Raw genomic sequence first — 27,582 nt, 5'->3', positions numbered from 1 at the left:
CGTGGCTTCCCCTTAAGGGTGGGCAGTGGGGTTCCCTGCTCTTCAGGATCCTCATGGGAGCTGTACAGAGTCTGGGATAGCTAGGGAAGGGGTAATGGGGGCCCTCTGGCCACTGTGGGCTGTGGCTGCCTTCTAGGAGCAGCACCGGTCAGCTGAACTGGAGGAGATCCTTCGGGAGCATGCAGAGATCAAGGAGGTAAGGCAGGGGGATTGCGGCCTTGGGGGCAGAGGGTCAGGGATGAAGAGGTCAAAGGTCAAAAATCAACACTGGGTATTCTTATTGGTTGCCCACCCAGGTTCTGCAGGGCAAGATCAACCAACTGCAGGATGAACTGGAGGACTCTGAGCAGCAGAAGGCACTGTGAGTTGAGGGTGGGGTCATAGGGAGCCAAGGCAGTCCATGGATGGGGGTTCACTTGTTGGAGTGACCCAAGATGGTGCCATAATGGTTAATGGGGTGGTCTACAGTTGGGGTGAACCAAGATGGCTTATCCTGGTCAGTGGAGAACTTACCTAGTTGGGATGTATCAAGATGGCTCCATCATGGCCAATTATGAATGCCTCTAGTTGGGATGAACCAACTTGCCTCCATCATGGTATATGGTGGGATTTCCCAGTTGGACTGAACCAAATTGGTTCCAGTTTGGCCAATGGGGACTGTCTTTACTTGGGATATACCAAGTTGGCTTCATCATGGCCAATGGGTTGGGTTTCCATTTGGGGTAAACTAAGATGGCACCATTATGGACACACTGGGGGCAGGTGGGGTCACCAATTAGGATGTACAAGATGGCTCCATCATGGATAGTGGGGATGGATCTCCAGTTGGGATGTACCAAAATGGTACCATCATGGCCAGTGGGGCTGGCCTCAGCTGGGATGTGCCAAGTTGGCTCTGGCCCAATGGGGTTCCTGATGCTGGGCTGGTCCTCCCCACCCCTACCCTCCCACACAGCTATCATGTGGTTTGTCCCATGCTCCCCCCAGACAAAAGCAGGAGCAGGATGACCAGCTCTCCGGGTCACTGCTACATGAGATTGTGGAGGCCAACCTGGTGAGAAACTGAGCTCCATTGCCCTCTGATCTCAGCATAGGGGGATTTATTCAGTGCCTGGCACCCCCATATCCCAGCCTGGGGGAGTGTGTACAGCACTTGGCACCCCACCAATCCTGGCCTTGAGAGTCTGTACAGTGCCTGGCACCCCCTGATCTCAGCCCGGGGATGGGTCTTTCCCCTGATCCTGATCCTGATCCTGACCGGAGAGGAGGTCTGACACATTCCTGAATCTTCCTGCCTCTTCTGACCCTCCAGGAGAACAAGCTGGTATCTAAGAGACGTGGCATCACCTACTGGTTGTGGTGAGTTGGATGCTAGTTCTCTCCCTAGGCCCAGATGCCTGGATTCCCTCCCCTCCTTTGTTACATCCTGCTTTACCCTTTGGGGAGGCAGGAATTCACCCTGGGGTGGGGCAATCGTTGGGTTGATCCTGGGGGATGGGGTCTTCTCACTCCCACAGGCCCATCTATCCTGGCCATGCTGATGCCCTCTGGATGGCTCTGGAGCTCCCTCTAGTGGTCCATAATGACCAAGCGGGCCTTATTTGGATGCCCTGCCCCCCATCTGACATATTTGCCTTCCCCTACAGGAAGATGGCTTCGCTCTGGGTCTGGCTGCAGCTATTGGCTGGGTCTCTGGGAGCAGCAACTTTGCTCTACACTTACTGTTGGGACAGGAAGTTGCTCTTCCAGGTGCTGGTGGGGGAAGCGGGTTTTGAGGAGCTCAGTGCTCACCTCAAGGCCCTCATGATATTGCCCCAACAAGGGCTCCCACCCTTCTGAGCCTCAGATGCCTGGGTTCCTTCCCCTCCCTTTGTGTGCATGAGCCCCTCATCCTGGGACAGCAGCAATGGGTGAATCCGGAGTGACACCGAATTGTATCTGAAGGACCACCATCTCCCATGCTGGCTGAATCAGCCATCTTCTGTGATCCTCTCTGGTGGATAACCCCTCTGGGTTGTGCATTGGGGTCTATGTATCATAGACATGGGGCTCAGGGACTTCCCAGGCAAGAGGCAGAAGAAGGTGGCTCTGAATTCACTGAATATTGTCTAAGGTCTTCTCTACAGGGGTGCGGGGCAGGGGCATTAATCTGGATTGACCCCACAAGTGGATCTGTCTGGAGTTCCTGGCATCAACCAGAGCTTGAATTTAGCTCAGGGAAGGGGCATAGGGCAGGAAGGATTCCAGCCTTGGACATAGTGGGAAGGTTGTTGTTGGAGTCTGATACCTCACTGTGTCCTTCAGAGCCTTGTAATGACTGGAAATCAAGTGGTATTGGGGCTTGATCTGTAGGGGAGAGGGGTCTGTACAGTTTCCAACACCCCTTGATCCCAGCTGGGAGGGGGTGTGTGTACAGTGCCTGGCACCCCCTAGTCCCAGCCTGGAGGGTCTGTACCACTTCTGGCACCCTCCCAATCCTAGCCTGGGGGGTATATACAGTGCCCAGTGCTCCCCAGTCTCAGCCTTTTGGGGGTAAGTCACTTTGAGATGGCACAGGGCTGGTCTTCTCTGGTCTCTGGGTATCCTGAGGGGATAGGGTGCTTGTTAGGGATTGCTACCCTATTTATTTGTATACCATGTCTTTTTTTCTTCTGAAAATTAGCCATCAAAACCTGGGATGTGTCTTAAATGAGGGAACTTGTTTCTGAATCATTTAGTTAAAGGGAAAGGTCTTTTGTTCTTCTTTCTACTGGCCCCAAAACAAAGTGTGTATCTTATTTGGGAGGGCATTTGGTACACAGGGAAGTAAGGTAATTGGTTTATCCAGTGGGAGAGGGTCTCTGTGATGAGCCCAAGTGTATACAGTAGAACCCTCCTGGACTATAGTAACCTATTTAGTGATGTACAATATACCCACCAATTTGGCATCACAGTACTGTTTTTTATATGCCTGTACATTCCCCCAGTTACACACCACCATCCCTGCTCTAACACAGGGGTATTTGCTTAGTCCAGCTCCCAGCCTGAGGAAAGACATGGCTGGTAGCATAACTAGGTATGGGCGAGGGGGAGAAGACAGGGAGCTACTTCTGGTTCATGGGGCCCCTGACAGGTCAGGGCATTTGGGGGCTAGGAGAGGCAGGTCTTTCTGTTGAATCTGGGACTATGCGATATCTGTCAGTGGCAGAGGGATGAACCAAATGGGTCTGAATCTGACCTGAATTCAACTTCTGCTGTCTCTGGGCTGTTACTTCTTGAACATCATTGGTGTCCAAATACAAGAAGAAAAAAGGGAGAGAAAAGGGGAATTTTGGATTAAAACTATATCTATTTTTTCTGTGTGTGCAAATCTATGTATTTCCAAGCCTCAGATGTATGAATAAGCCGTGAAATGATGGAGAAAGATCTCCCCACCCCGGGAAAGTTCAGGGAGCTGCCAGCCAATTTCATGAGCTGTGTTTAGCAGTGGGAAGGGACCTCCTGAATTAAATGCAAAGCGATCCTTCCATTAAGGACTAATGCTAATGGAAACCTGGCTTTACTAGAGAATCATGTAAGAGCAAGGAAATGGGGACTATGCCTTTAAGTTGAGCATCTGGGTGGCTGGAAAGGGCAGGGTTTGGTGGAGGATATGAGCCGGGCTGCAGAGGCAGAACAGGGAACAATCTGATCCAGGTGGAGTATAAAACCAACACTGTAGTCAAGCCGTTGTCTAACCTAAGACGTTATTAAAAAAAATAAAAATGAAGTGTTGTTCTTTTTGTTGTTGTGGGTTTTTGGGGTGTTGTGGTGGTTTTTTTTTTACTATGGTTGATTTTACATGTCTAAAATTGATCCCAGACCTTCTCACTCACACCTGGCAGGAGGGTGGGGCCTGGCAAAGGAGTTACATTGACACAACATAGAACAGCTATCAGTAAAAAGATAGAATCACCCCCTGATCCTGGCCTGGGGGATCTGTACAGTGACCTGTGCACCACATACCTGGTCTGGGGGCTCTGTACAGTGCCTGGTGCCCCTGAACCCAGTCTGGTGGGGTCTGCACAGTAGGGCTATGCAAAGATTTGGGTGCTGATTCAATTCAGAGGAGATTTGGCCCGATTTGGTGGCTGAATCTCTGAATCCAAATCAAATCAGGAGATCAATGAAAAGGTCCAAATCAATTTGAAGCTCTCTGAATCAGTCCTCACTTGCTGCAGCAGGGAGCTGGACCCAGGCTCCATGCTGCTAAGTAGGGGTGGGGGAAGGGAAGCTAAAAGAGGGGGGAGGGGACCAGGGGGAGACCCCTGCCAGGCCCCATCCCCTGCCTGCTCCCCCAGCCCCCCGAGTGCTCCCCCCGACCGCTAACACTATCCCAGCCCCCCCAAGACTGCCCCGCCCACCCTATCACCTGGCTCTTTAACAAAGAAACCCAAAACCCACTCACTGGCTGCTGCAGCAGCTTCAGGGCTTCTAGGGGCTCATGACAGAGCCCCCTGCACAGTGGGGGCCAGTGGGGATTGCCCCCGGTCCTGGCAGCAGCTGGTGGATGGGAGCTTTTTTTTTTTAAAGGGCCGGGAGCTGGGGTGGGTGGGGCAGCCATGGTGGGGCTGGGACAGTGGGTAGGGGCCAGGGTGCTCATGGCAGAGCCCCCCCACGTAGCGTGGTGCAGCAGGGTTCGTCCCCCTGACCTGGCAGCAGCCAGACAAAGTGCAGGCTTTTTTTTAAAGATCCGGGAGCTGGGAGAGTGGGCAGGGCAGCCATTGAGCGCAGGTGGGGGATGTGACTGATCCGTAGACTTGGCTGATTCGGCTGTGGCTGAATCTCTGAATCAGATTCAGCCAAATCGATTTGGGACAGTAATTTGAATCACCGAATCGAATCACTGTCTCCCCATGCAGCTGCACAAGAAGTTGTGTACGTTGGCTGGAGCCATTGGCAGATGCAGGCAGGAGCATGGTGCAGGCTGCTCACAGCAGAAGAGTCCAGGGCTTGGCCCCATGCCAGGCACTGCAGGGGTAGCTGCAGGCCAAATGAGGGTGGGCTGTGAACCTCATGGCCTGAGTGAGGTCTGTTACATGTGTCCCTCAGCCAGCTCCAGGGACCTAGAGTGTGGACAGCTCCCTCCCCTCACAAGCCCCCCCAAACTGTGCATCTCCCCCATGCATTATATAAGAGTAAGACTTTATTTTGAACTATTATGCAATTGCTTCTATACATTCATCAAAAACATAAATTAGGACAAAATACTTTTTTTAAATAAAATTAAAATGTCATAGTAGATTGTTAGCAAATAAAAACCTAGGATTCCAGATCAGCCCAGGGATTGACAAGACACCTCATTCGATGGGTGACAGAAAGGCTTTATTTACTAAAAATATTCAAAATCAAGTGAGCCCAAACGCAATCAAAGTCCAGTAATTAGCTATAAGGTGATGATTTTTCACCAAACAGGCGTTGAAGAGGCGGTCTGTTTCTCTTCAACTTCTCGAGTAAGTCAGGTGCATCAGCAACTGGTGTCAGAGAGACTTCTCACTCTTGAAGTGTGCGCACTGTTTGCTGTTTTATTGCCTTTTTATACCCTTAGTTTAGCATCTTCAAAGCATTCTTTTAGTTGTGTAAATCAAGAGAGAGTCACAAGCAGTAATTGATGGGAAAATCCTGTTAATTAACCTGATCATTACTGGTTATCAGAAATTTCTAATTTGAATGAGTTACCTTCTTCAGTAATAAGAGGTTATCCATTTGGAACATATTAAGAAACTGATTAACAGCCAGGAAAAACATACAAATCCTTGAACTAAATCAGGAGAAGACATCTATCACATATGGAGAATGTCTCTTCCTGCACATAAATACGAGTTAATCTCAAAAGAAATATTTATCATACTAATTAATCAAGGATAGACATTTCATATGGTTACACACCAGACAACTAGGAGACTGCCTGAAATCATCCTGAATATAGCAAGATAAGCTGGAAGAGATACCTCATTATTTTTTTCTCAAATGGCCTAGCCATGAACTCACATCCTCTTGCATTTTGCAGTTAGCTTCAGTATTCTGTATTTTAACTTTTGTGAATAGGCCTGAGCTTAGCATGAGTTTCAGAGTTATCATAGATGTTTGATTTTTAGAATATGATTTGGTTTTTTATCTATAATTTGTTAAAATGATATATTTTGAAAGATTTTATGTGTGTGGCACTCAACAGCTCACCAAAACTCATGTGGCCCAACAGCTGAAGTGAATGCCCACTCCCATCCTGCTGGGACCAAAGCTGGAAGTTCCTGGCCAGAGGGAATTGCCCTCCGCTCAGGGTCAGACTGATGCCAGATTGGGGGTCAGGAAGGAATTTTACCCCCTGATCAGATTGGTGTGGACTGAGGGGCTTCTGCCTTCCTCTGTAGCTGGGGCACAGCCTCTGCCTGTGATCTCTGGAGCTTATATTTACAGCAGAAAGATGTTGGCTACTGCAGTCCCCCTGCTTTCCCTGTGTCTGGTTTAGGTGTGATGTCTGGTGTTGTGGTATGGTAGAGGGTTGTTTTACAAAGAGGTTTGATGATGGATTTGTCTAAGATGGTTTGGACAGGGTTGATCCTGCCTCAGGCAGGGGTTTGGACTAGATGTGACCTTTACCTATGTATAGCTAGATTGATCCACCTATCCACCTATTGCCTATCAGCCTACCTCTCTGTCTCTCTGCCTATCAGTCTATCTGCCTCTCTTTCTGTCTGCCTATCTGTCTGCTTATGTGCCTATCTATCTGCCTATTTATATCTATTTCTACAAATGAAGAGTTAAGATGGTGGATTGGTCTATCTATGTATCTATGTACAAAGAGTTTTAGATGGTGGATGTGTCTGGGATGGTTTGGACAGGGCTTATCCTGCGTCAGGCAGGGGTTGGACTAGATGTGACATCTGGAGATCTGTTCCAGCCCCACTTCTCTATGACTCTGACCCTGTACTTTTATCCCTTTTATTTTCCTCCCCTGCAGGTCATGGCCTCCTTTATGCCCAGTTTCATGAGCTCCGATTCTTCTCTTGTAGCTGTGTTGTTCAGGCTGTGATTGGAGCCTTTCATTTTGCAATATTCCATGACAATAAGGCTACTAACAATGAAAAAAGACAGGGATATGCCAGTCAACTGGGGGAAGAGGGGAGAGAATGTAGGTAAGTGTAAAGTTATGCACATGGGCAAACCCCAAACTCAGCCTACACCATGATGGACTCTGTGTGAGCTGTAACCACATAGGAAATAGATCTGAGCATGACGGACAAGTCTGTACAGACATCAGCTCTGTGCTCAGCAGCCATCAAAAAGGCAAACACAATATTAGGGATGATGAAGAAGGGAATTGTGAACAGAACTGAAAGGATCATGATGCTTCTTTACAAATCCATTATGTATCCACACCTTGAAGACTGCCCAATTCTGGTCCCCACACCTCCAAAAAGAGACTAGAACTAGAAAAGGTAGAGAAAAGGGCAGCAACAAAGATGATCTGTGGTATGGAGGAACTTCCATATGAAAAGAAACAATAGGGAAATGCCAGAGGGAGCGTGGGATGGATAGATGCATAGACAAAGTGTGGGGGATAAATGGATACAGCGTAGGGTGGATAGATGGTTGCATGGATACAGTGGGATGTGAACAGATGAATTAAGTGTGGGGTGAATAACTGGCTAGATAGGTGTGACCACAGCACAGCAACCCCCTGGATCTGTACCTGAAAGTACCCCAATTTAGTGGGGGTGGGAGTCGATATGGGGTGGAAAAGATGCACTCTGTACAACAGGAAACATGGTATTATGTGTCACTGTTTCACTTGGGATAAGATGATTTTCCTGGGGGAGGAACCAAAAGGGAGTGTGACCACACCACTGATCTGCCCCTTGATACACCCCAACCTGGGGATGGGGGTTGATTTTTGGGTGGAAGAGGTGTGTATGTACACCTGAAAATACAGTAGTGTGTGCCAGGCTCTGACCTGGGGTGTGATGGCATTCCTTCAAGAGGAATCAAAGGGGCAGGGAGGGGGCTCCAACAGCACCACTGCACCTCCCTGAATCTACCCCTGACTGCACCCCAATTTTGGGGGATGGGGGATTTTAGGTGGTAAAGGTGGATTTTATACACCAGGAAATACATTAATTCATGCCAGCCTTTAACCTGGTGTCTTAGAATGAACTACTGGGTTCAGAAGATTCTCTACGCTTGAACAAAGGACATACGGTTGTTCTCACTTTTGCAAAGCTTTATTTAAGGATACTCGCAGAGGCAGGCAATAGGACAGAGCAGAGAGGATGATCACTTCACATCGGCTCTAGGCAGCAGCTGCCACTCTGCATAGTTCTCTTGGCTCTGGAGTGTCTCAATCTCGGGGATGCAATAGCTTGCTCTGGGCTCTGCGCAAGTCAGAATTCTCACCAGAGTTGAGGAACTCCCAGTAACTTAAGAATGTACAGCTTATATAGTCTGGCGTAAATAACGTTATCTCTAACTAGGGATTTGGTTATCTCAAGCTAAGAATTTGGGGATGAGTCGTGATCTAACATACTTTGTGTTTACTACATTCTGCTGTATTACAACATTCTACTATCTAGGTTCATGGTTGGTCACTCTCACAAAGCAAAAACCTACGTGCTATAATACTGGCTTACTATGGAGTCAGCATACAAAACTCTTGCTATGAGCATTAAGCAAAGCTCTTACTATTACAGTTTACTCTTCGAGGTGCCCTGCTTCTAGAGAGGGGAAGCTGTCAGGGAGAGAGCCCTGGCAGGGAATAACGAGCACAGCTGTGGGTTGCCTGGGGCAACCAGGAAGTCAGCTGACCAGAAGGGGCAGGGCCTGGCCCTCATAAGGCCCAGGGGCTGAGGCCAGGCTGGCAGTTCCCTGTCAGCAGCCAGAGGGGCAGGAGCTCTTGGAGTTAAGATGCGGGACCTGCAGGTACAGCTCAAGCCAGATAAAAGTAGGCAGCTCGAAGATGTCTGAGCAACGTGGTTATAGCCAGGCGGCTTATAGTTGTGTTATAGCCTAGGGGCTTGTGTTTTGCATTGTTGTTGTTGTGTATTACACCGGTGGTTTGGGTGTGGCTATTAGGGGTTGGAGGAGGCCTCATAGGGGACTCACAGCAGAGTGTGAGGACCCCAGCACCAGTGCGGGCACAGCATAGGAGGTACATAGACCCCTGCCCCAGAGAGGGGGGTGTTATTAAGAAGCCCCAGGGTGGGCGTGGCGAGCCCCTGGAGAAAGGGGGTAGCAGTGCGGTGAGCCCTGGAGAAAGGGGGTAGCAGTGCGGTGAGCCCTGGAGAAAGGGGGTAGCAGTGCGGTGAGCCCTGGAGAAAGGGGGTAGCAGTGCGGTGAGCCCTGGAGAAAGGGGGTAGCAGTGCGGTGAGCCCTGGAGAAAGGGGGTAGCAGTGCGGTGAGCCCTGGAGAAAGGGGGTAGCAGTGCGGTGAGCCCTGGAGAAAGGGGGTAGCAGTGCGGTGAGCCCTGGAGAAAGGGGGTAGCAGTGCGGTGAGCCCTGGAGAAAGGGGGTAGCAGTGCGGTGAGCCCTGGAGAAAGGGGGTAGCAGTGCGGTGAGCCCTGGAGAAAGGGGGTAGCAGTGCGGTGAGCCCTGGAGAAAGGGGGTAGCAGTGCGGTGAGCCCTGGAGAAAGGGGGTAGCAGTGCGGTGAGCCCTGGAGAAAGGGGGTAGCAGTGCGGTGAGCCCTGGAGAAAGGGGGTAGCAGTGCGGTGAGCCCTGGAGAAAGGGGGTAGCAGTGCGGTGAGCCCTGGAGAAAGGGGGTAGCAGTGCGGTGAGCCCTGGAGAAAGGGGGTAGCAGTGCGGTGAGCCCTGGAGAAAGGGTGGCTTCACAGGGAAGGCCCCAGAGAGGGCACAGAAAGCCCTAGGAAAAGGGCAGCATTGGAAAGAGAGCCCCAAGAGAGGGGCAGTATTCTAGAGAAGACGCAGAATGGGCATGGAGAGCCCTAAGAGGGGGCGGCAGTACAAAGAAGGCCCGGGAGCCGGGCGGCAGTACAGAGAAGGCCTGAGAGCCGGGCATGAGAGTAGACCAAGAGACCGAATGTCTAGTCCAACTGCAAGGCTTGGGGCGTGGTATAAGGGGTGATTGGAGCCATGCATAGCCCATAAGGCTAGGGTGCCCGGGAAGCATCCATCGTACAGGGAGACCCCCGGAGAGTCCGGGAAACCACGGGGATGGAGGTCTCAACTAACCATGTCCAAGGAGACGTAAAGCAGCCTCCCAATCTTATTTAACATCAAAGATGTGGCGGGCGAGAATCGGAGGGTGCCCTTGGACCGGCTTGGCATGGGGGAAGGGGCCTTAAGGAGATCACGGCCCTCCTGGAGGACTCCGCCCATGACAATAATAACAAGTATATAGCTATAATACAAATTTAATTTGAGATGTAAAAGGCATATTTTCTGGATTATTTTTAACTTGCTTTTTATCTTTAAATTTTGCATAGCTTTTTTTTTTGCAAAATTTTTTGGGTTTTTTTATTGTCTGCAAAGACTGGCTTTGGGTTATTATGATTTTAATTTTTGGCTACTTATTTATTTAGCATTTTATACATTAATTTAATAGCGGAGCACGGGTGCTTGCTGGGACTTGTGCAGTATGTATTGTAGCATTGTATAAAGTGTTTCTTGTTAGGTTTTTTTTTTAACACTCTTAATTTAGCTCCAGTGACACTTATATGTGTACTACTTTTATTAAGTACTCTTAATATTTATGCTTTTAGGTTTTCTTGGCTTTTGTCGAAATTTTTTTGCTAAGGTACTTAATTTTGCTGTTGTGTACTTTCTGAGTGTTTGGGATTTGCTGACTTTTTTTTGCAGGTTTTTGGGTGGTATGATTTATAATGTACTGGTTGTGTGAATGCACATTGGCTTTTTTATTAGTTAAACTTTTAGCATGTTCATATATTAGTTTTTTGGGGTTTTTTGGATCTATTTATTGACTTGTGATCTTTTTAGCATTTTGTGTATTCAGACATTTAAGCACTGTAAGGAGCAGCCAAGGGACAGTGCTTTTAGCACCACTCTCCCCCTCAGACTTAAGCTTTTTCTCAACTCACTGTTGTACCTCGGCGGGAGTTACAGGGCACTCTTCTTTAGTCTAATAGACAGACGGACTCAATTTAAAGAGTGCTTTTGCTACTCTACTACAACTCAGTATCAGGCTAACTTGGCATCTTTATTTTTGATCTCTCTCTTTTCTCTGCAGCTTTTTAAATAGGTCTATGTTAAACATCAGGGGAATCCCACTGCTTACACCAATTGTCTTAGAATGAACTACTGGGTTCAGAAAATTCTCTGCGTTTGAACAGAGGATGTATTCACAGTTGTTCTCACTTCTGCAAACCTTTTATTTAAAGATACTCGCAGAAGCAAGCAATAAAACAAAGCAAAAAAAAAAAGATCACATCGGCTCTAAGCAGCAGCTGCTACTCTGCATAATTCCCTTAGCCCCAGAGTGTCTCGATCTCAAAAATGCAATAGCCTGTGCCAAGCTCTACGCAAGTCAAAATTCTTGCCAGAGTTAAAAAACTCCCAGTAACTTAAAAATGTACAGCTTATATAGTCTAAAATAAGTAACGTTATCTTGAAATAAAATTTTAGTTATCTCAAGCTAAAAAATTATAATAAGTCATAATCTAACACATTTAGTGTTTACTACATTCCATTGTATTACAACATTCTACTATTTAAGTTCATAGTTCAGTCACTCATCCAGCAAAAAGCTATGTGAATCATAGAAATAGAGTCTGAAGGGACCTTGTAGATCTTCAAGTCCGACCCCCTACCTGGGCAGGAGGAAAACTGGGCTCAATTGACCCCAGTCAGGTAGGCATCAAGCAGCTTCTTAAAGACCCCCACAGTAGGAGCCAGCACCACTTCCCTTGGAAGCTGGTTCCAGATCCTAGCCGCCCTAACTGAAGTAGTTCCTACGGATGTCTAATCTGAACCTACTCTCCAACAACTTGTGGCCGTTATTCCTTGTTATCCCAGGGGGCGCTAGGGAAAGCAAGGTCTTCCCCAAACCCTTCTGGTCCCCCCTAGTGAGTTTATAGATGGTCACCAGGTCCCCCCTCAGCCTTCTCTTGTGAAGGCTGAACAGGTTCAGGTCCCGTAGCCTCTCATTGTAGGGTCTGCCCTGCTGTCCCCAGATCATGCAGGTGGCCCTCCTCTGGACCCTCTCAATGCTGTCCACATCCCTCTTGAAGTGGGGTGCCCAGAACTGGACACAGTACTCCAGCTGTGGCCTAACCAGTGAAGCATAGAAGGGGAGGATCACCTCCTTGGCCCTACTTGAGTGTCTCTAGTGGGTTATGGAATAGAGAAAATCCCACACAGTTTACTGATTCGTTTTGATGCACTGGCTGCAGGAGTAGTTAACTGATTGCACGATTTCACAATGATTACACACTTAATTTATACAACACAATTTTATTTTAAAACTCTTTGCTACATATATAACACTGCTTAGCTTTAAGAAACACCACAAACATTAAAACACAATAATTACATATATCAGAAACAATGCTCCGAATGCACTTCCTTCCCAAACAATACTATAAGAATGTGTTACAAAAACAACTACAATTACAACTAAAAGTTTTAAATTTGAATCAATACTATTATTTTTCATATTATACTTACAATCCTAGAATTCTGAGAAGCCAAATACCAAAATATGGTTTCATTCCTCAGTAGTACGATTCAATGGGTTGGCCTCAGTAGTACGGTTCAATAGGCTCGCCTCAGCAATACGATTCAATAGGCTGGCCTCAGCAGTGATAGGACTAAGTCCCCTTCCTTCCGTCCCTTTCAGGTGCTCCGCGGCTTCAGCGTGAACTAAGAGATTCGTGTTCACGGAGAGGTTGGTTCAGGTGATCAGTCTGACCCGGGCTATACTTGCGATTCTTCCTTCGTTGTTCTACAAGTATAGTCACCTCCAAACTGGGACAATAAGTTACAGTTTTTATTGAGTGAGCTGCTGTCAGTGGGCTCCTCCTACTCAACCTGTTATTACCCCCAAATTTGGGCTCGGATCTTGCTCAACAGATTCTTTTGCCTTTGTTGAGCACTTTAAATTACCTTTGGGAAACTTCCATATCACTGCAAATGCCCTTTTCTTACCAATCTGGTCAAAAGGCCTTAGGGTTTGATCTCTCGGAATTCAGGATATTTGCTCTCTTTGTAAAAGGCTTCTAGAGATAAAATTCAAATTTAAGACTTTAAGCAAAGTCAGGACCTTTTGCACATAGTCCCAAAACAATGACTTGGATAAGGAGATGCATCTTATCTTCTTTCTGAAACTGGCTAATGGGCAACCTTTACAAACATTCAAACTATTTCATTCAATATGACATTGAGATGCACCTGTGGATGCACGATAGGGTCCGGTTAGCCTTGTCGACCGTGACCTTGCATTGTCGGCCCATGTTCATCTTGGAGTCAGTGATGACTCCAAGATCCCTTTCTGCCTCCGTGCTCTCAAGAAGGGAGTTTCCCATCTTATAAGTGTGTTGCCAGTTACTACTGCCCAAGTGCAGCACCCTGCACTTGTCCGTATTGAAACGCATCCTGTTTTTTAGCCCATCCCTGCAACCTATCCCAGTCTTTCTGCAATCTTTCCCTCCCTACTAACATGCCCACCTCGCCCAAAATTTTGGTATCATCAGCAAATTTGAACAGGTTGCTTTTCACCCCGTCGTCCAAACTGCTGATAAAGAAATTGAACAGTGTGGGCCCAAGGACCGAGCCCTGGGGGACTCCACTGCCCACTTCCCCCCAGGTCAAATATGACCTGTCCACCACCACCTTCTGAGTATGACCCTTCAGCCAATTAATTATCAGTCCATCTGACTGTGTAGGCATCGATGCCACAGTCGCCTAGTTTTTTTAATGAGGATGGGGTGGGAGACAGTGTCAAAGGCCTTGCTGAAGTCCAGAAAGACTACATCCATGGCGACACCTGCATCCAAGGCTTTTGTGACCTGATCGTAAAAGGCAATCAGGTTGGTCTGACATGATCTGCCCCTAATGAAACTGCTGGTTGCCAAAGAGCATCATCCCCAATGCCGGCCCATCACAGATGTGCTCCTTGATGATCTTCTCAAAGAGTTTCCCCAGGATTGAGGTAAGACTGACAGGCCTATAGTTGCCTGGGTCCTCCCTCCTCCCTTTCTTAAAGATGGGCTATCACACATTGGCTCTCTTCTAATCATCTGGCACCTGGCCCAAGCACCATGAGCACTTGTAAAGCTGTGCCAAGGGCCCTACAATAACCCCTGCTAGCTCCCTCAACACCCTGGGGTGGAGAGCATCCAGACCTGCTGACTTGAACACATCCAGCCCCTCCAGAAGCACTCTAACCCAGTCTTCCTCAACCTTAGGTCTTGAGGCATTCCCCTTGAGTCCATCTTGAAACACGGTGGGGGAGTCCCAGTCCCAGGCAGTTTGTTGGTTTGTTTTTTTTTTAGGAGCAGGCATCCAAGTGCCCTGCAACACACCTCCCCCCTTAAGACCCAAACTCACCAGGGTGGGTCTTCATTCTTTATCCCCTGTATTCTTCTTTTTAGGCTTTTCATGCTCTTGCTGCCTGGCAACACTTGAATGTGGAGGTCGAGGTTTTCAGGCACCTCCTGCTCGCCTTTTCCCCAAGGACACATCGTGTGGGATTTAATGGGAGTTACCCTGCCATGGCTAGTCCCCCAACATTAGCCAACCTTGGTAAGATGTGGTTTCAGTTGGTTGGGCCTCCTCCTCCATTATGCTCTCTTTTTTTCACCCCGAGCTCTGCAATGGGGCAACCAGCACCTTCTCTTTTCTTCCAGCAGAGTTTCCCCCCATCCATTGGGGTGTCTGCTCCCCCTCAACTAGGGCTTGGTTCCATCCCACTCCTACGTGCCCTGTTCCTCTTCTGGGAACCGGTTGTGGGGCTTCCTGCTTCCCTATGGCTCCTTGCAAATCCCTGGGCCTTCCCCAGATCTCCCACTGCATTCTTAATGCTTTTCGGGCATATTCTTCCACTCAAAATTTTAATTTCCCCGGCAATTTTCCCCAGTGGGTCTGCCTCCAGCCCCCGACCCTTTACATAGGCTACACCCCCGACCCTTGCTGCAACCAGCTTCCTTGGGGCCGACCACTTAACTTGCCCTGGGAGGTTGTTAACGTACACCTGGGGTCTCTTTCCAGGACTCTGCTTCTCCCCCTTGTTTGGGTATTTTTGGCTTAGTGGAACCCCCTGCTCCCTTGTTTGGTATGCAGCCTGTGTCTGGGATGGGGTTTGCCTCACTGTGAGATTTAGTGTTCCTCCTTCATTATAAAACTTGAGGCTTGGCTCTATTTCCTGTAAGGCCTCCTTGGGTGGTCGTCTCCTCCCTCTCATCTCTAGCCCTTCAGCCTGCTTTCCCTTCAGGGGCTCAACTAATCTCCTTCTTCTGGAGTCTCTCTCTGGCCCCGCTTGCACTAGGCTTTGAGGCCCCTGTAGTCTCTGTTTCCTCGGTTTTGGGTGTTTCACCCTCTGCAGGATATCTTGGGGGATCAAGCCCCTGGTCTCACTCCCTGTACTTAACTGCACCCTTGTCCCCACAGTTACGATATCCGCTGTACCTGTTACAGCTTTCTGGATTCGCTCTGGCTTGGTGGACACCCCCTGGTTATATCTGCCCAGGAGTTCCTCCAGCATCTGCCTTATTCGGTCCATCTCATGGTTGCTTGTCAACTGTTCCCATTTCTGGTTCAGGCACTGCATGAGTGCAGATAGTGTGGTGGGAGAATACCCCCGGTTGTCTGGTTCCTATGCAGCTAGACAATAAACCCCAGGGAGTTAAGTTTTACTGCAGTATATTTGCTCGAGCAATGTCCATTAAGCCAGCAAAGAGGCAAAATGGCCCCCCCTCAAGGGTGAGGCGATCTTTTATACTTTCTACAATAAGGCAAGACTACAGGGTTAACAAAAGCAATACCTGGGCGGTGCTTCACAAATCTTCATAACAGCATATTTTTATTAAGCTGAACTAGCACTTTTTAAAAGCTAAAAGTTAAGTAACAGTAACATTATGATACCTTAGCAAGAACTTGCAGTGGTAGATACTTCTTAAGGACACGATCACTGTACTTGGAACAATGGCTTCTTTGTGTTATCTTGTTCCTTGCTATATCTGGTTTACAGCACATAGACACAGATTCACTTGCTGCATTTTACTCAGAAAATGCTTAACACAGTTAAAATGGTTACTTGACACAAGCAAAGGCTTAGCTATCATTCTGCCTTGTGGTCAGCGGCATTGCTAGGCCACAGGTCATGCCTTGTATTCAGCTGCAAAGCTAATACTTCTTAATAATCCAAATTATTGTTAACCTAACAGTATGCTATCAGAAAACTATTCTATTTCAGGGTAATAACAAACATGCTCACTACAATCCCTACTTTGTTTTAATTTTCCAGAGGAAATTTTGGGACACACTTCTAGGTATTTAACTTCTTGTAGGGTTAGTTTTTGATGATTGATGCTGGATATTTGTACAAACTGACCATACATTTTTACTTGCCTTTGCATAAACTGTTGTCCTAGAGAGCATAAACACTGAAAACAGCACAACAGGCAGATTACAGTTATAACAATTCCGATTAAGCTTAGCATAAAAGGTCTAAGCCATCCTGTAAGGGAAGAGAACCAGTTAGTAAGCCAGCTAAGAGATGCATTTTTGGGGATTTTAGCTACATCTTCGGCTTTTTGGATATGTACAGCTGTATCATTGAGGTGGGTTTGTACTATGGTAAAAGAGCTGTTAACCCATACATAACATTCTGGTCTGATAACCGCACAAGCTCCCCTTTGAGCAGCGAGGAGAAAATCAAGGGCTATACGGTTTTGAATTACCATTTGTCGGAGTTTTTCTTGGGTGTCAGCCAAGGCAGCAACGGCCTTTGAGAGGTCTTTGTGACCTTCGCTGAATTTGTGAGCTATGATTTTTATCACAGCTTGGAGGCATAATGTAAATTTTTTAAGACACACAGTGTCTATTCCTGGGAGCATACTTGCAAGGGAACACCTGAGTAATACTCCCTTGGTAAGTTGAGTTTTTTGATATTTGTCTACTATATCACAACTTTCTTGCAAATCCCTCTTGTTTCGCCACCTGCCCCGTGGAAGGTGCGTGGCGAAGGACGTAGAGGGTTTTAGCATTGCCAGATAGCAGATACCTTTTCCTTTGGCAGGGATTTTATGGTAGGCATGGGAGCCACAGACCCAGTATTGTCCTTTTAAAGCAGCGAGGTTTGAATACTTGGGAGGTATTCGGCCCCTGTTTCCTAGTTCTAACACTCCGTGCTCACCCTTTGATTTAAAGGAAGGATTTGTAGTTATATTGAAGCATTGTCCCCGGGAGGTATCAGTGTACAAACAATACCACAAGGTATTATTTAAAGAGGAGATGGGGGTACAGATAGGATTAGTGTCCTTGGTTAAATTTTGCTGCTGTAGAAATCATTGTAAGAGCTGCAACAGGTAGGAGTTGCTGTATCATTATTACGCCAGTCTCTTTTAATTGAATTAGTAAAATAGTGGTGACATATGCTGGTGCCTAAATTGATGCAGTTTGATACTGAGCAGTTTATATAAAAACACTAATCTCCAACAACAGGCTTTACTAAGAGGAACTCCTGCTGACTTTAATAACCAAGCTTGGGACCAGAGGGGTTTAAAAATGACTCGATGGGGCCCCATGGGGTGGGAGTCATGGGAATTCCTCCTTGGGTGTGGAGAGGAAAATGACTGCACACCCAACAGTTACTTTGGTTTTCTGCTTTAGCGGCTCTCTCAACGTATTGGAGGTACATATTGTTATCAGAGATATGGGCAACAGTAGGTTTAAGAGTAGCCTTAGCCTGAGGAGACTGCAAATTGTCTGAAAACTGGGTGGCTAGGCTTTACACAATATTCTGTTCCATAAGTAAATACCCGAACTTCTGCTGAACTACAGTAATGTGAGGGAGGATACTAACGGGCAATGTTGACCTTCCCATCTATTTTAGAGAGTTTGATTGAATTGCTTATCCAGACAGGAAAACCTCGGGCACCAGGATTAGCACATCTGCAGCAACTGGTAGCTATAGCCTACCCCTGTGAAAGACTTATTTTTTTTTTTTAGCAAAGAGAAAGATTAGAAATAACATAGTTATAAAAGCCATATCATAACAAAATCGGCACAAACAGTATGAACAACCCTGCAGCTCCAAAAACTGTGCTTCTGGGGCATGTTACAGTCTCAAAGTGCTCGGTTTCGGCTGATCCAAAAGTGTCTAGAGGATGCAGTACTTGGAGTTCAGTGTTCTCTGGGCTGGGCAGGACCCCAAAAGGGTGACAGTTCATTAGTGGACTTTGATTAGTTTGAGTTTTATATTATCTAATGGGCTACAGGTCCAGGAGGTGTTTGTTTTTATTTTTTTGTCTGCTTCTGGCTCACCCTTGTCGCGGTCAGGTGGGCGTGCGGTGCTCCCGCGAAGTCCGCAGTCGTCTTTTTTCTGGCTTCTCCTTTTCCAGGTCAGGGAAGCTTGCGTTGGAGCTGATCCTGAGCTCTGGTGAAACTTCTGTCTTCTTTGTACGAGTATAATGAATCCAGTTGTCCTTTTCTGCTACTTTTATGGCGGTGTGGGAGGTGAGGAGGACTTGATACGGTCCTTGCCACTTAGGTTTAAGGGGAGACCGTTTTTAAGTTTTTTACATACACCCAGTCTCCAGGCTGGATGTGATGTGCTGGGACATTGGCAGGTAAAGGTTGGCTTAAAGCAGCATACCTATGGAGAGATTTTAACTGAGACTGTAGAGATAAAATATAAGAGGTGAGTCCTTCATTGCCTAAAAGAGAAGAAGTGTGAGCCGGTAGTAAGGGGAAATGTTGGGGAACAGGGTGTCCAAACAGCAGCTCGTAAGGGCTGAGCTTTAGTTTTTTCCTGGGGGTTGATCTGATGGACATAAGAGCCAGTGGGAGAGTCTTAGTTCATTTTAACCCGCTCTCAGCACATAGCTTTTTAATTTTTTGTTTCAGGGTCCGATTAATTTTTTTCTACTTGTCCTGAGCTTTCTGGGTGCCAAGGGGTATGGAATTTTTATTTTATTCCTAGGCAGCTGGCCAGTGTTTTGTTTAAGTCAGCAGTAAAATGTGATCCTTGATTGCTTTTAATGATACGTGGAGGACCAAACCTGGGTATAATTTCGTTAAGGAGTATTTTTACTACTTGTTGTGCTGTAGCTCTTCTGGTGGGGAAGGCTTCTACTCACCCCATGAGTTGGCCAACAATTACTAGGAGGTTTTTGTACCCATTGTCTTTATGCGTATCTGCAAAATTTATTTGTAGTCTTTTAAAGGGAGTATAAGCCCAGGGGCGGGCTCCAGGGGGTCCTGATTTTTCTCCTTTGATATTAAACTTTTACATATACTGCAGTGTTTTAAAAGCCTTTTTGCTTCCTGGTAGACTCCGGGTGTGTAGAACAGTCTATTAGTGATAACAGCAAATTTTTTTATTTTTTTTTTTGTAACTTAAAAGCTTGCTTTGGTGAAGTTGTTGTAGATGAGGTTTAAGGGCTGCTTTAGGTAGCGCTATTCTTCCGTCCGGCAATTGCCATATTCTATCCTTTTAAACTACTTTATTTTACAAAAGATCAGGTACAGAAAGCAAAAAACCCCCCCCTCAATCTCACTAAAGAGAAACCATTCCAGGACATTCAGAACTTTACACCGTGACAAACACTTTTTTGCAGTAATACACATGCCTAACATTCCATATAGCTCTCGAGAAACGAGCAGTTCTACTCTTTCCTGTCTCATAGAACACATGCAAAAACTTTTGGCATTTTACTCTGAGAAAAAACAAAAGAAGCCTGGTGAGGGACCAGGGCACGGCACAAGCTGGAAGCCACAGTCCGCTACCATGCTGAACTGCTCAGGCAGTGGTTCAGCTTCCTTTAAATGGAGTTACTACTGCATAACCCATTTTTCTAACTCCATTGACTATTTTTGAAGAGCTATTTACAGAAAAATTAAATCAGGGTTGTTTAAGGGTAAGTCACTGAGATCTGCCCTGGGTTTGTCTGAAAATGCTGCAATTTGAAGGCAATCATGGGAGTTTGGTTCCCCATCATTGGGTAGAGGTAATAGAGTAGCCGGATTCAGGGTATTGCATCTCTCTACGACCAGGTTTGTAGCCATTAAAAGTGTGGTTTCCTATTTGTTCATTCTCTGATGAGAAAAATGTTGAGTATTTTTCTGGAGGAGGAGGACTACTGTGTGTGGAGCCTTTAGGATAAGGGGGTATCCGAGGACTAATTCCTGGGCTTTTTCGACTATTGTTGCAGCTGCTGCCACTGCGCGAAGGCAGCCTACTCCCCCCTTTGCCACTGGATTTAATTGTGCAGAGAAGTAAGCTGCGGGCAGCTTTATGATCTCAAAAGACTGGTTCTTTTGCATCTTTTTTTTTTTTTCTTCCTTTTTTTCTTCCCTTCCATTAAAAGTTTTAGTAGCAATGGCTAAGATTTTTGCCATGGATTTACTCTCAACACCCTCAGTGTTATGTTGGAGCTTCTTTCTAATATCTTTGCTAGCCTGACTTATGAATACAAGTCTTAACACAGGCAAAGTCACAGGTGTCTCGGGGTCCATGTTTTTATACTGGCGTATAGCTTTACAGAGTCTTTTAAAGTAGTCTGAAGGGTGTTCTCTTGCCAGTTTAAGAGGTCAGTGGTGGAGAATGGAGCGTGTTTCCAGTGACTGATAACTTCTCCACCCTCGCCAGGCATGGGGTATGCTCTTAGGGGAGCCAGAAGGCTAGGGGCAGGTACTCGTTGTCGGGTACGATTAGCTATGGGAGTCGGATCAGTGTTTGGGGAAGCTGAGTCTGGAGAGGGATGCCTTGATCCATCTACAGGCTCAGGACTTGGGTGGTTGCCGGGAGGCAGTCGGGGTGATGCCTCCCCACGATTTCCCGAGTCCCCTGCCGGCACGGGAATTAACGGATCAGGTGGGATAGGGGGTCTGGGCATGGGTTTATAATCATCATCTGAATATGAAGGTGGTGCAGAAGGTTTTGGACATTGAAGGGGAGCTAACAAACTCGGGAAAGGTACAGGGGTCGGGGTGACTAAAGGCTTACTAGCAACATTGTCTCATAAATACCAATAATTTATTAGGTCGAGGCAGAGGTCCTCCAAGATCTTTCGTAAGGCAGCCAGGCAATTTGGGTCAAATGATCCATTTTCTGGCTATTGTCTTCCCAAATCTAACTGAGACGTATGAGACGTCCAATTAGTTAAAGAGTTCTGCCATACAAGACTTGGACAGTTCTGCCCGTCCCTCTAAATGTTCCCAATTCCTGACCATATAATCAAGGGGTGAATATCCTAGGCCAGAACCTATGATTATATCCAAGCACAAGCAGTCTTATTTCCCTAAGTTCTACCTGCCTAGAAGCTGTTTCGTCCACGTACAACAACCGGTGTTCTCAGACCCCACTGGCTTTCTCCGTGAGGAGGGGCGTCTTGAGTCCGAGACCCTAGTCATTGGCCGTTATAACAGCATTTCTACCTTTATATCCGTGTCTTTCGCCTTTTGGCTAGGCTGCCGGCTCTAACAGCGTTTAAAGTAGCAGACGGATACCCTCAAAGACTGCTTCCAGAGACCTCTAGAGGTAAAACCAGAAACCAGATAGAAACCAAAAATATACCTGACCTGAGGTACTCGCCAGTACCGTTCCTTTACCTGATTTGAGGATCCCGCCTTATTGGTCCTGAGGGGACTATCCACCTCCTGAGACTGACCCAAATAGGTGAACTCACCTGGTGCGCGCTGGGGTGTCAGGGGGTGGAGGTCTCCAAAGGCTCCAAGCTAGACAGATCCCATCTGGGGTGCCAAATTGTGGTGGGAGAAAACTCCCTGGGGTTTATTGTCTAGCTGCATAGGAACCAGACAACCACGGGTAAAGTTTTACTGCAATATATTTGCTCGAGCAATGTCCATTAAGCCAGCAAAGAGGCAAAATGGCCCCCCCTCAAGGGTGAGGTGATCTTTTATACTTTCTACAATAAGGCAAGACTACAGGGTTAACAAAAGCAATACTTGGGCGGCGCTTCACAAATCTTCATAACAGCATATTTTTATTAAGCTGAACTAGCACTTTTTAAAAGCTAAAAGTTAAGTAACAGTAACATTATGATACCTTAGCAAGAACTTGCAGTGGTAGATACTTCTTAAGGACACAATCACTGTACTTGGAACAATGGCTTCTTTGTGTTATCTTGTTCCTTGCTGTATCTGGTTTACAGCACATAGACACAGATTCACTTGCTGCATTTTACTCAGAAAATGGTTAACACAGTTAAAATGATTACTTGACACAAGCAAAGGCTTAGCTATCATTCTGCCTTGTGGTCAGCGGCATTGCTAGGCCACAGGTCATGCCTTGTATTCAGCTGCAAAGCAAATACTTCTTAATAATCCAAATTATTGTTAACCTAACAGTATGCTATCAGAAAACTATTCTATTTCAGGGTAATAACAAACATGCTCACTACAATAGGATCTCCTCCCTCATGGTCATAGGATCTACCCCTGAGGATCCCTCAGTCATAGTGTTCTTCTCTATCTGCACTAGGCCCGCCTTGTCTCTCAAACTCTCCGGGCCTAGGTATTTGGGTGGCTTCACCTGTTCCAGAGGCCTCTGCCTCTCTAGCCACGTAGTCTCAAGGCGTGTCTCCGTCTCCCGCAAGGCCTCTTTCAATGCCTCAACCTCCAGGGATTGCCCTTGACTTTCGGCTTTCACTACGGCTATGTATTTTGCTAGCTGTGCTCCCAGTGCAACCAATCTCTTTTCCATTATATCCGTAGCCCCTAGCATTTGAGGCTTCTGCTCCGCTTCAGTAAGCGTTGTAACTCCTGTGGCATCTGGCATCTCAACCACACAAGGACCCCAGGCTTTTGTAACAATCTGATCCCTCGCCTCTCATAGCCTTTTATTCTCTGCTTCCAGTGCCTGTGCTTGCTGTTTTACAGCTCGCACTTGAAGCTGTAGCTGCTTACCCTCTGCGCGCATCACCACCTCTTTAGTTGAGCGGTCTTCTATGAGGGCTTTTAGGAGCTGTACCTGTTCCCCAAGTTGTTCCTTTTCTGTCTCCCCCTCTTTGCAACTGGGCCTGTAACCCATTGCTCTCCTTATTCAGGGCCTCTACCTCCTTCTCAAAGGACAGCTTTTGATCCTTCAGTGCTTTGTAATTTGCCTTATAGGTTCTCATCTTTTCCATCTCTTTTGAGATCACCTTTCCTGCTTCTTCTGCTTGGGTATGGCTTTCAAGCAGTTTGTTCCATAGCTCTTGTGCCAGGTGTTCTGCACATATGTACTTCTGCTGCCAGTCCTCCAACTCCTCCTGCAACCCCTCTATTTGGTCCTCCCAGTTGTGGACTTCTTTCTGTAGGACAGCTATAAGGATTCTTGACACTTCCAACTTTTGTAGCATCTCCTTCTGTTCCCCTGCCTGGGTTGTGCAAGCTTCAGGAGAATTGATATCCATGCTGCCATCTCCTTCTGCATCCTCTGCAGCTTCTCTTCCCGCTCCTGGCTCTTCTGGGCTTCATTTGTAATAAGCTGTGTGATGGGCAGCTGACAGTGACTTAGCCCAGGGGTTTTGAAAGGGCAAAAGATGATTGGAGGACTTGGGATTCCCTTTCCTCACCAATCAGGCCCCAGAGACTCACCCTCCATATCCCCTGACTGGCTCCTTGGGTTACTGCCCCTTTACCACGCCCCAAGCCTTGCAGATGGTACTGGTGTTGTCTTGCTTAGGCCTCGTTATAATTTGGCCCCTTGTCCTCACTGGGCTCTCTGCAGCCCTGTCTTTGCGTCCCTCAGTGCTGCGTTCTGTGCCCCACAAAGTGCTGCGCCCTCTATGGTGCCGGGGTTTGTTTCCCCTCAAATGCCGCGCCCTCTCTGGTGCTGGGATCTGTACATCCCATGCTGCTGTGGACCCCCAATGAGGCCTCCTCCTTCCCCAGATAGCCTCACCCAAACCACCGGTCTTATAAAACAGGAAACAAAACATAAGCCCCTGGGCTGTAACATAACACAAACTAAGTAAGGTGTGCTCGGCCCCTTTACATTACCCAGAGCAGAACTTAGTCAGGCCTCTTCCCTTCACTTGCTCTAGGAGGGCTCCTTCTCCCTTGGTCACCAACAGAGAACTGCTTCCTAGTCCCCGTCCTGGAGTTTACATGGGCCCAGGGCCCTGCTCCGTCCAGCTAGCTGACCAGGTGCAGGTGCAAGTTAATTTTCTCATTAGCTGGTTGCCATGGCAACCTGCACCCTGGCTCCTGTCTGGCTCTTTGGGCTCTTCCCAAGCAGTTTCTGCTCTTTTAGGATCAGGCACCTAAGTGCCCTGCGACACTATTAATAAAAAATTAAAATGATATTTTCTGATTTTGCAAGAGAAAGATGTAAGTAATATTTTGATTACAAGAAGACTTTAAAAGGTATAGGGATTTTATGTAGCGATTTCCTGCAGTGCAGAAGTGCATTTTCCAAGACATGTCCAACAACCTAAAGAGAATGGCAGTACAAACTTACAACACAACTTTGTGGGTAGCACTGACACCAGAGGCTAAAGGGAAGAAATATGCTAGCACCACGTCAGACCCCCTAGCTCCCTCTTGCCCAATGACTGGGAAGGTGCCAAGGGTGCAATGAAAGGGAGGTCTTGGCCAACAACTGAAGAAGGGTCAGAGTAGAAACTCAAGCCTCATCATCTTCCTTAGTAGAAGGTCCCCGATGTGACCTGAGTCCTCTGCCAATGCAGTGGTCATAGCTCATGAGAACAGCTTGCTTTGTGGCCAGTTACAATACAAGTTCAGGAACCATGTTCAGGAACCAGGAGGTGGCCATTTTCTCCCCCCCCACCCCCCCCCCAGGGGAAAGAGGCAGGGAGGGTGGGTGCATAATCTCCTGCCTTGCTCTCAGTATCTACTTTCTCATGGAAAGGAATAGAACTGTAATTCTATATATCCTTCCAACTGTGGTTGTACAGGAGCTTCCATAGGGATTAGCTCCTGTTAGATTGTCCAAGGCAAGGGGTCAGTTCTGGTCCTTTACAGGCACTTAAAGCAGGATGAGGGGCTGAGGGGAGGGGGAGGGCTCCATGGGGTGTGTCCATCCCTAAGGTGGAGGAGTGCTGGAGAAACACCTGTCTGCATCAAGGGGCTCTCTAGGAGGAAAGCTGGGGTGGGGGAGCTGTCCCCAAGGGGGAGGGGGAGTGGTGACATATATATGGTGGAGGCCCAGGATGTGTGTGAGACTGCTGAATGATAAGGCAGATCTACCTGCTTTGAAATGAATTGAACCATTTCAATCATCATTGACCATTTGTAAATTGTAATTAATATTACTAATAAACTCTTATGGATGTTCTACTATTGGAATTAATAGCTAGCTGCCTCCTACTGTTATCATTACCTGTTGTTATATTATAAGTCTATATCAGGCTGGATGAAATTCAGCTATGATTAGAATGCAATAGTTGTTGAGAGAATTAATCCTTCATTTTCTCTTTTCTTTCTTCCTTTCTTTTTCTGCCTCTTGTCACACCAACAGGAATGCTTGATCAGCAAGGACAAAAAGAATTTGTATTGGTGCCCCTTGTACCTCAAGTACTTCAGTACTTTGCTTCTCGGCCCTAAAATTTCTAACAGCCCCGTTTCTTATAAATTTGAACTAAAAAATGTACCCTTCACCGTAACAGAGCTGGCTACATACATATGATGCAGGCCAGCCATGTGTGTTAATGCGTGTTATGTGTGCAGGGTGATAAAGCAGCTCTACCTGCTTTGAAATGAATTGAACTGTCACAATCATTGACCATTAATAAATCATCATTAAAAACTCTTATTTACATATGACAACTGGAATTAATAGTTGCCTACTATTAGTATTACCTGTTGTTATATTATAAATCTATATTAGGCAGGATGAAAGTCAGCTATGACTAGAATGCAGAATGAATCCTGAAAGAAGTATTCTGTTCTCTGTTCTTCATCATTTTCTGTCTTTCTCTTCCTTTCTTCTTTCTGCCTCTTGTCACACCCAAAGGAAGTGCATCCAGCAGTGGAAGGTGACCTATAAATTGGAGGGAGGGAGGATTTACCTTGGGCAAATTAACTAATGCTCCCCTCCACCCACGCAAAGCTGTGTACAGGCAAAGCTGCAAACCCAAGGGCCTCCCCGCCCCCACACAAGGCCTCACTCTAAGGTTCCACACAAGCCAGGCTGGTAGGGGGTGACAGAGGAAGCAGCCTCTGTCTGTGTAGGCCCCCCCTGTTTACCTCTGCAGCCCCTGCCCCACAATGTACCTGTGCAAGTAAGTGGCTGGTTGGTGGTGGCTCGCAAAAAAAGCAAGCCAGGCTGGTGGGGGGTGACAGAGGAGGCAGAGATTGTGTTGTGTGCAAGCAAAGCTGCAAACCCCAGGCTGCACCCCCTCTCACAAAAGGCCTCGCTCAGGTGTTACACACACAAACCCAGGAAGCTTTGTGTAGGGTGAGCCAAGAAAGATATGAAGGTTATGGAGGCAGACACAGGAAGCCAGAAAACTATTATGAGCTTTTATTGTTTGCAAAAGAGTATTAAAACCTTTACTTGGGCTTCTTTGCCTTCACCCCACCATGACACTGAACTGTCCCTGTCTCCCCAAAATGCAGTGGCACCCCCTGGCCCTGCTGGCAGTCATACGGCCCTGGTGTGACCCCACAGAGTTAGGGGGAACAGGCTCATATTGCACAGAGGCAAGACAAGCAGACTGACTTTTCCCTTCTGGGCATCATAGGTATTTCTCTAAGGCTTCCTTGAAAATGTAATTTGAACTATGAAACTCAGCCCTGGACTTGTCGACTGCATCTCTCAAATTCCTCATTGTGTCTTACACTTCCTCAAGGATGGCACGGTCCTTATGCAGGGAGTCATGAAGTTTGTTCCGTCAGGCAGCTTTGCTTTCTGCTCTGGCTACTGAGGACTCCGCCAAAACCTCAAGTGAGGTTTTGCAGGTCTGTCATTGCTTGCTGCAAAAAATCTCTCCAGCGCTTTGCTGAAGTGCGAGCGGGGTGCCGTTCCTGGCAGGTTGTGGCGGCTGACAAACAAAGTAAAAAGCAGTGGGTGGCTTCCTCCCAAGAGGAGGACAGTACACATTCCCACCCCCACGATGCAGTGCACTGAATACCAGCAGGCATGGAAACAGACCCGGCAAAACTAAGGCACCGCTTGTACTGCCCAAAACTTACGAGTACTCTCCGCTCCAAGAGGAACACATCCATGGCTGCCACTGCCCATGCTAGCTGCAACAAATGAATTAAAGCAAATAATTAGCTATCAAAACCCTCATTACCTATGGAACCCAGCCGGCCTATACCACCACTGAAAGAACATGGCAACCCACCTACAGCAACACATGAATTCCTGCCCCTCCCCACCCAGCCACCCAAACCCAACCAGTACAAAGCTGGGAGTTGCCCGGCACTGGCAAGAGGCACATTAAAAGAGACTTACCAGGTCCAGCA

The 27,582-nt window shown here is 47.2% G+C and overlaps 1 protein-coding gene and 1 long non-coding RNA gene across 13 annotated transcripts in view; one reads left to right on the top strand and one right to left on the bottom strand.

Annotated features, from left to right (window-relative positions):
- The window catches only part of LOC102561834 (probable DNA double-strand break repair Rad50 ATPase), a 72,105-nt gene that overhangs the window by 30,465 nt on the left and 14,058 nt on the right, over window positions 1-27,582 (top strand). For 9 of the 12 annotated variants that reach the window (XM_059732553.1, XM_059732552.1, XM_059732551.1 and 6 more), the window contains 4 exons: window positions 137-196; window positions 297-361; window positions 1,313-1,359; window positions 1,647-3,748. In XM_059732553.1, coding sequence (XP_059588536.1) covers window positions 137-196; window positions 297-361; window positions 1,313-1,359; window positions 1,647-1,807 — 333 coding nt within the window. In that variant the 3' untranslated portion in view covers window positions 1,808-3,748. The other 3 variants (XR_009463908.1, XM_059732546.1, XM_059732547.1) reach the window with 2 other exon arrangements.
- Window positions 25,891-27,561, bottom strand: LOC109285172 (uncharacterized). The gene is made up of 2 exons (XR_002092822.2): window positions 26,953-27,561; window positions 25,891-26,152 (listed from the first exon to the last, which is right to left on the bottom strand). It is a non-coding gene; the product is annotated as an uncharacterized LOC109285172 (long non-coding RNA).

Source organism: Alligator mississippiensis, chromosome 8 (genome assembly GCF_030867095.1).
Source record: "Alligator mississippiensis isolate rAllMis1 chromosome 8, rAllMis1, whole genome shotgun sequence".
In the NCBI taxonomy this organism is placed as follows: domain Eukaryota; kingdom Metazoa; phylum Chordata; order Crocodylia; family Alligatoridae; genus Alligator; species Alligator mississippiensis.
This window is presented reverse-complemented; position numbering and strand designations above follow the sequence as displayed.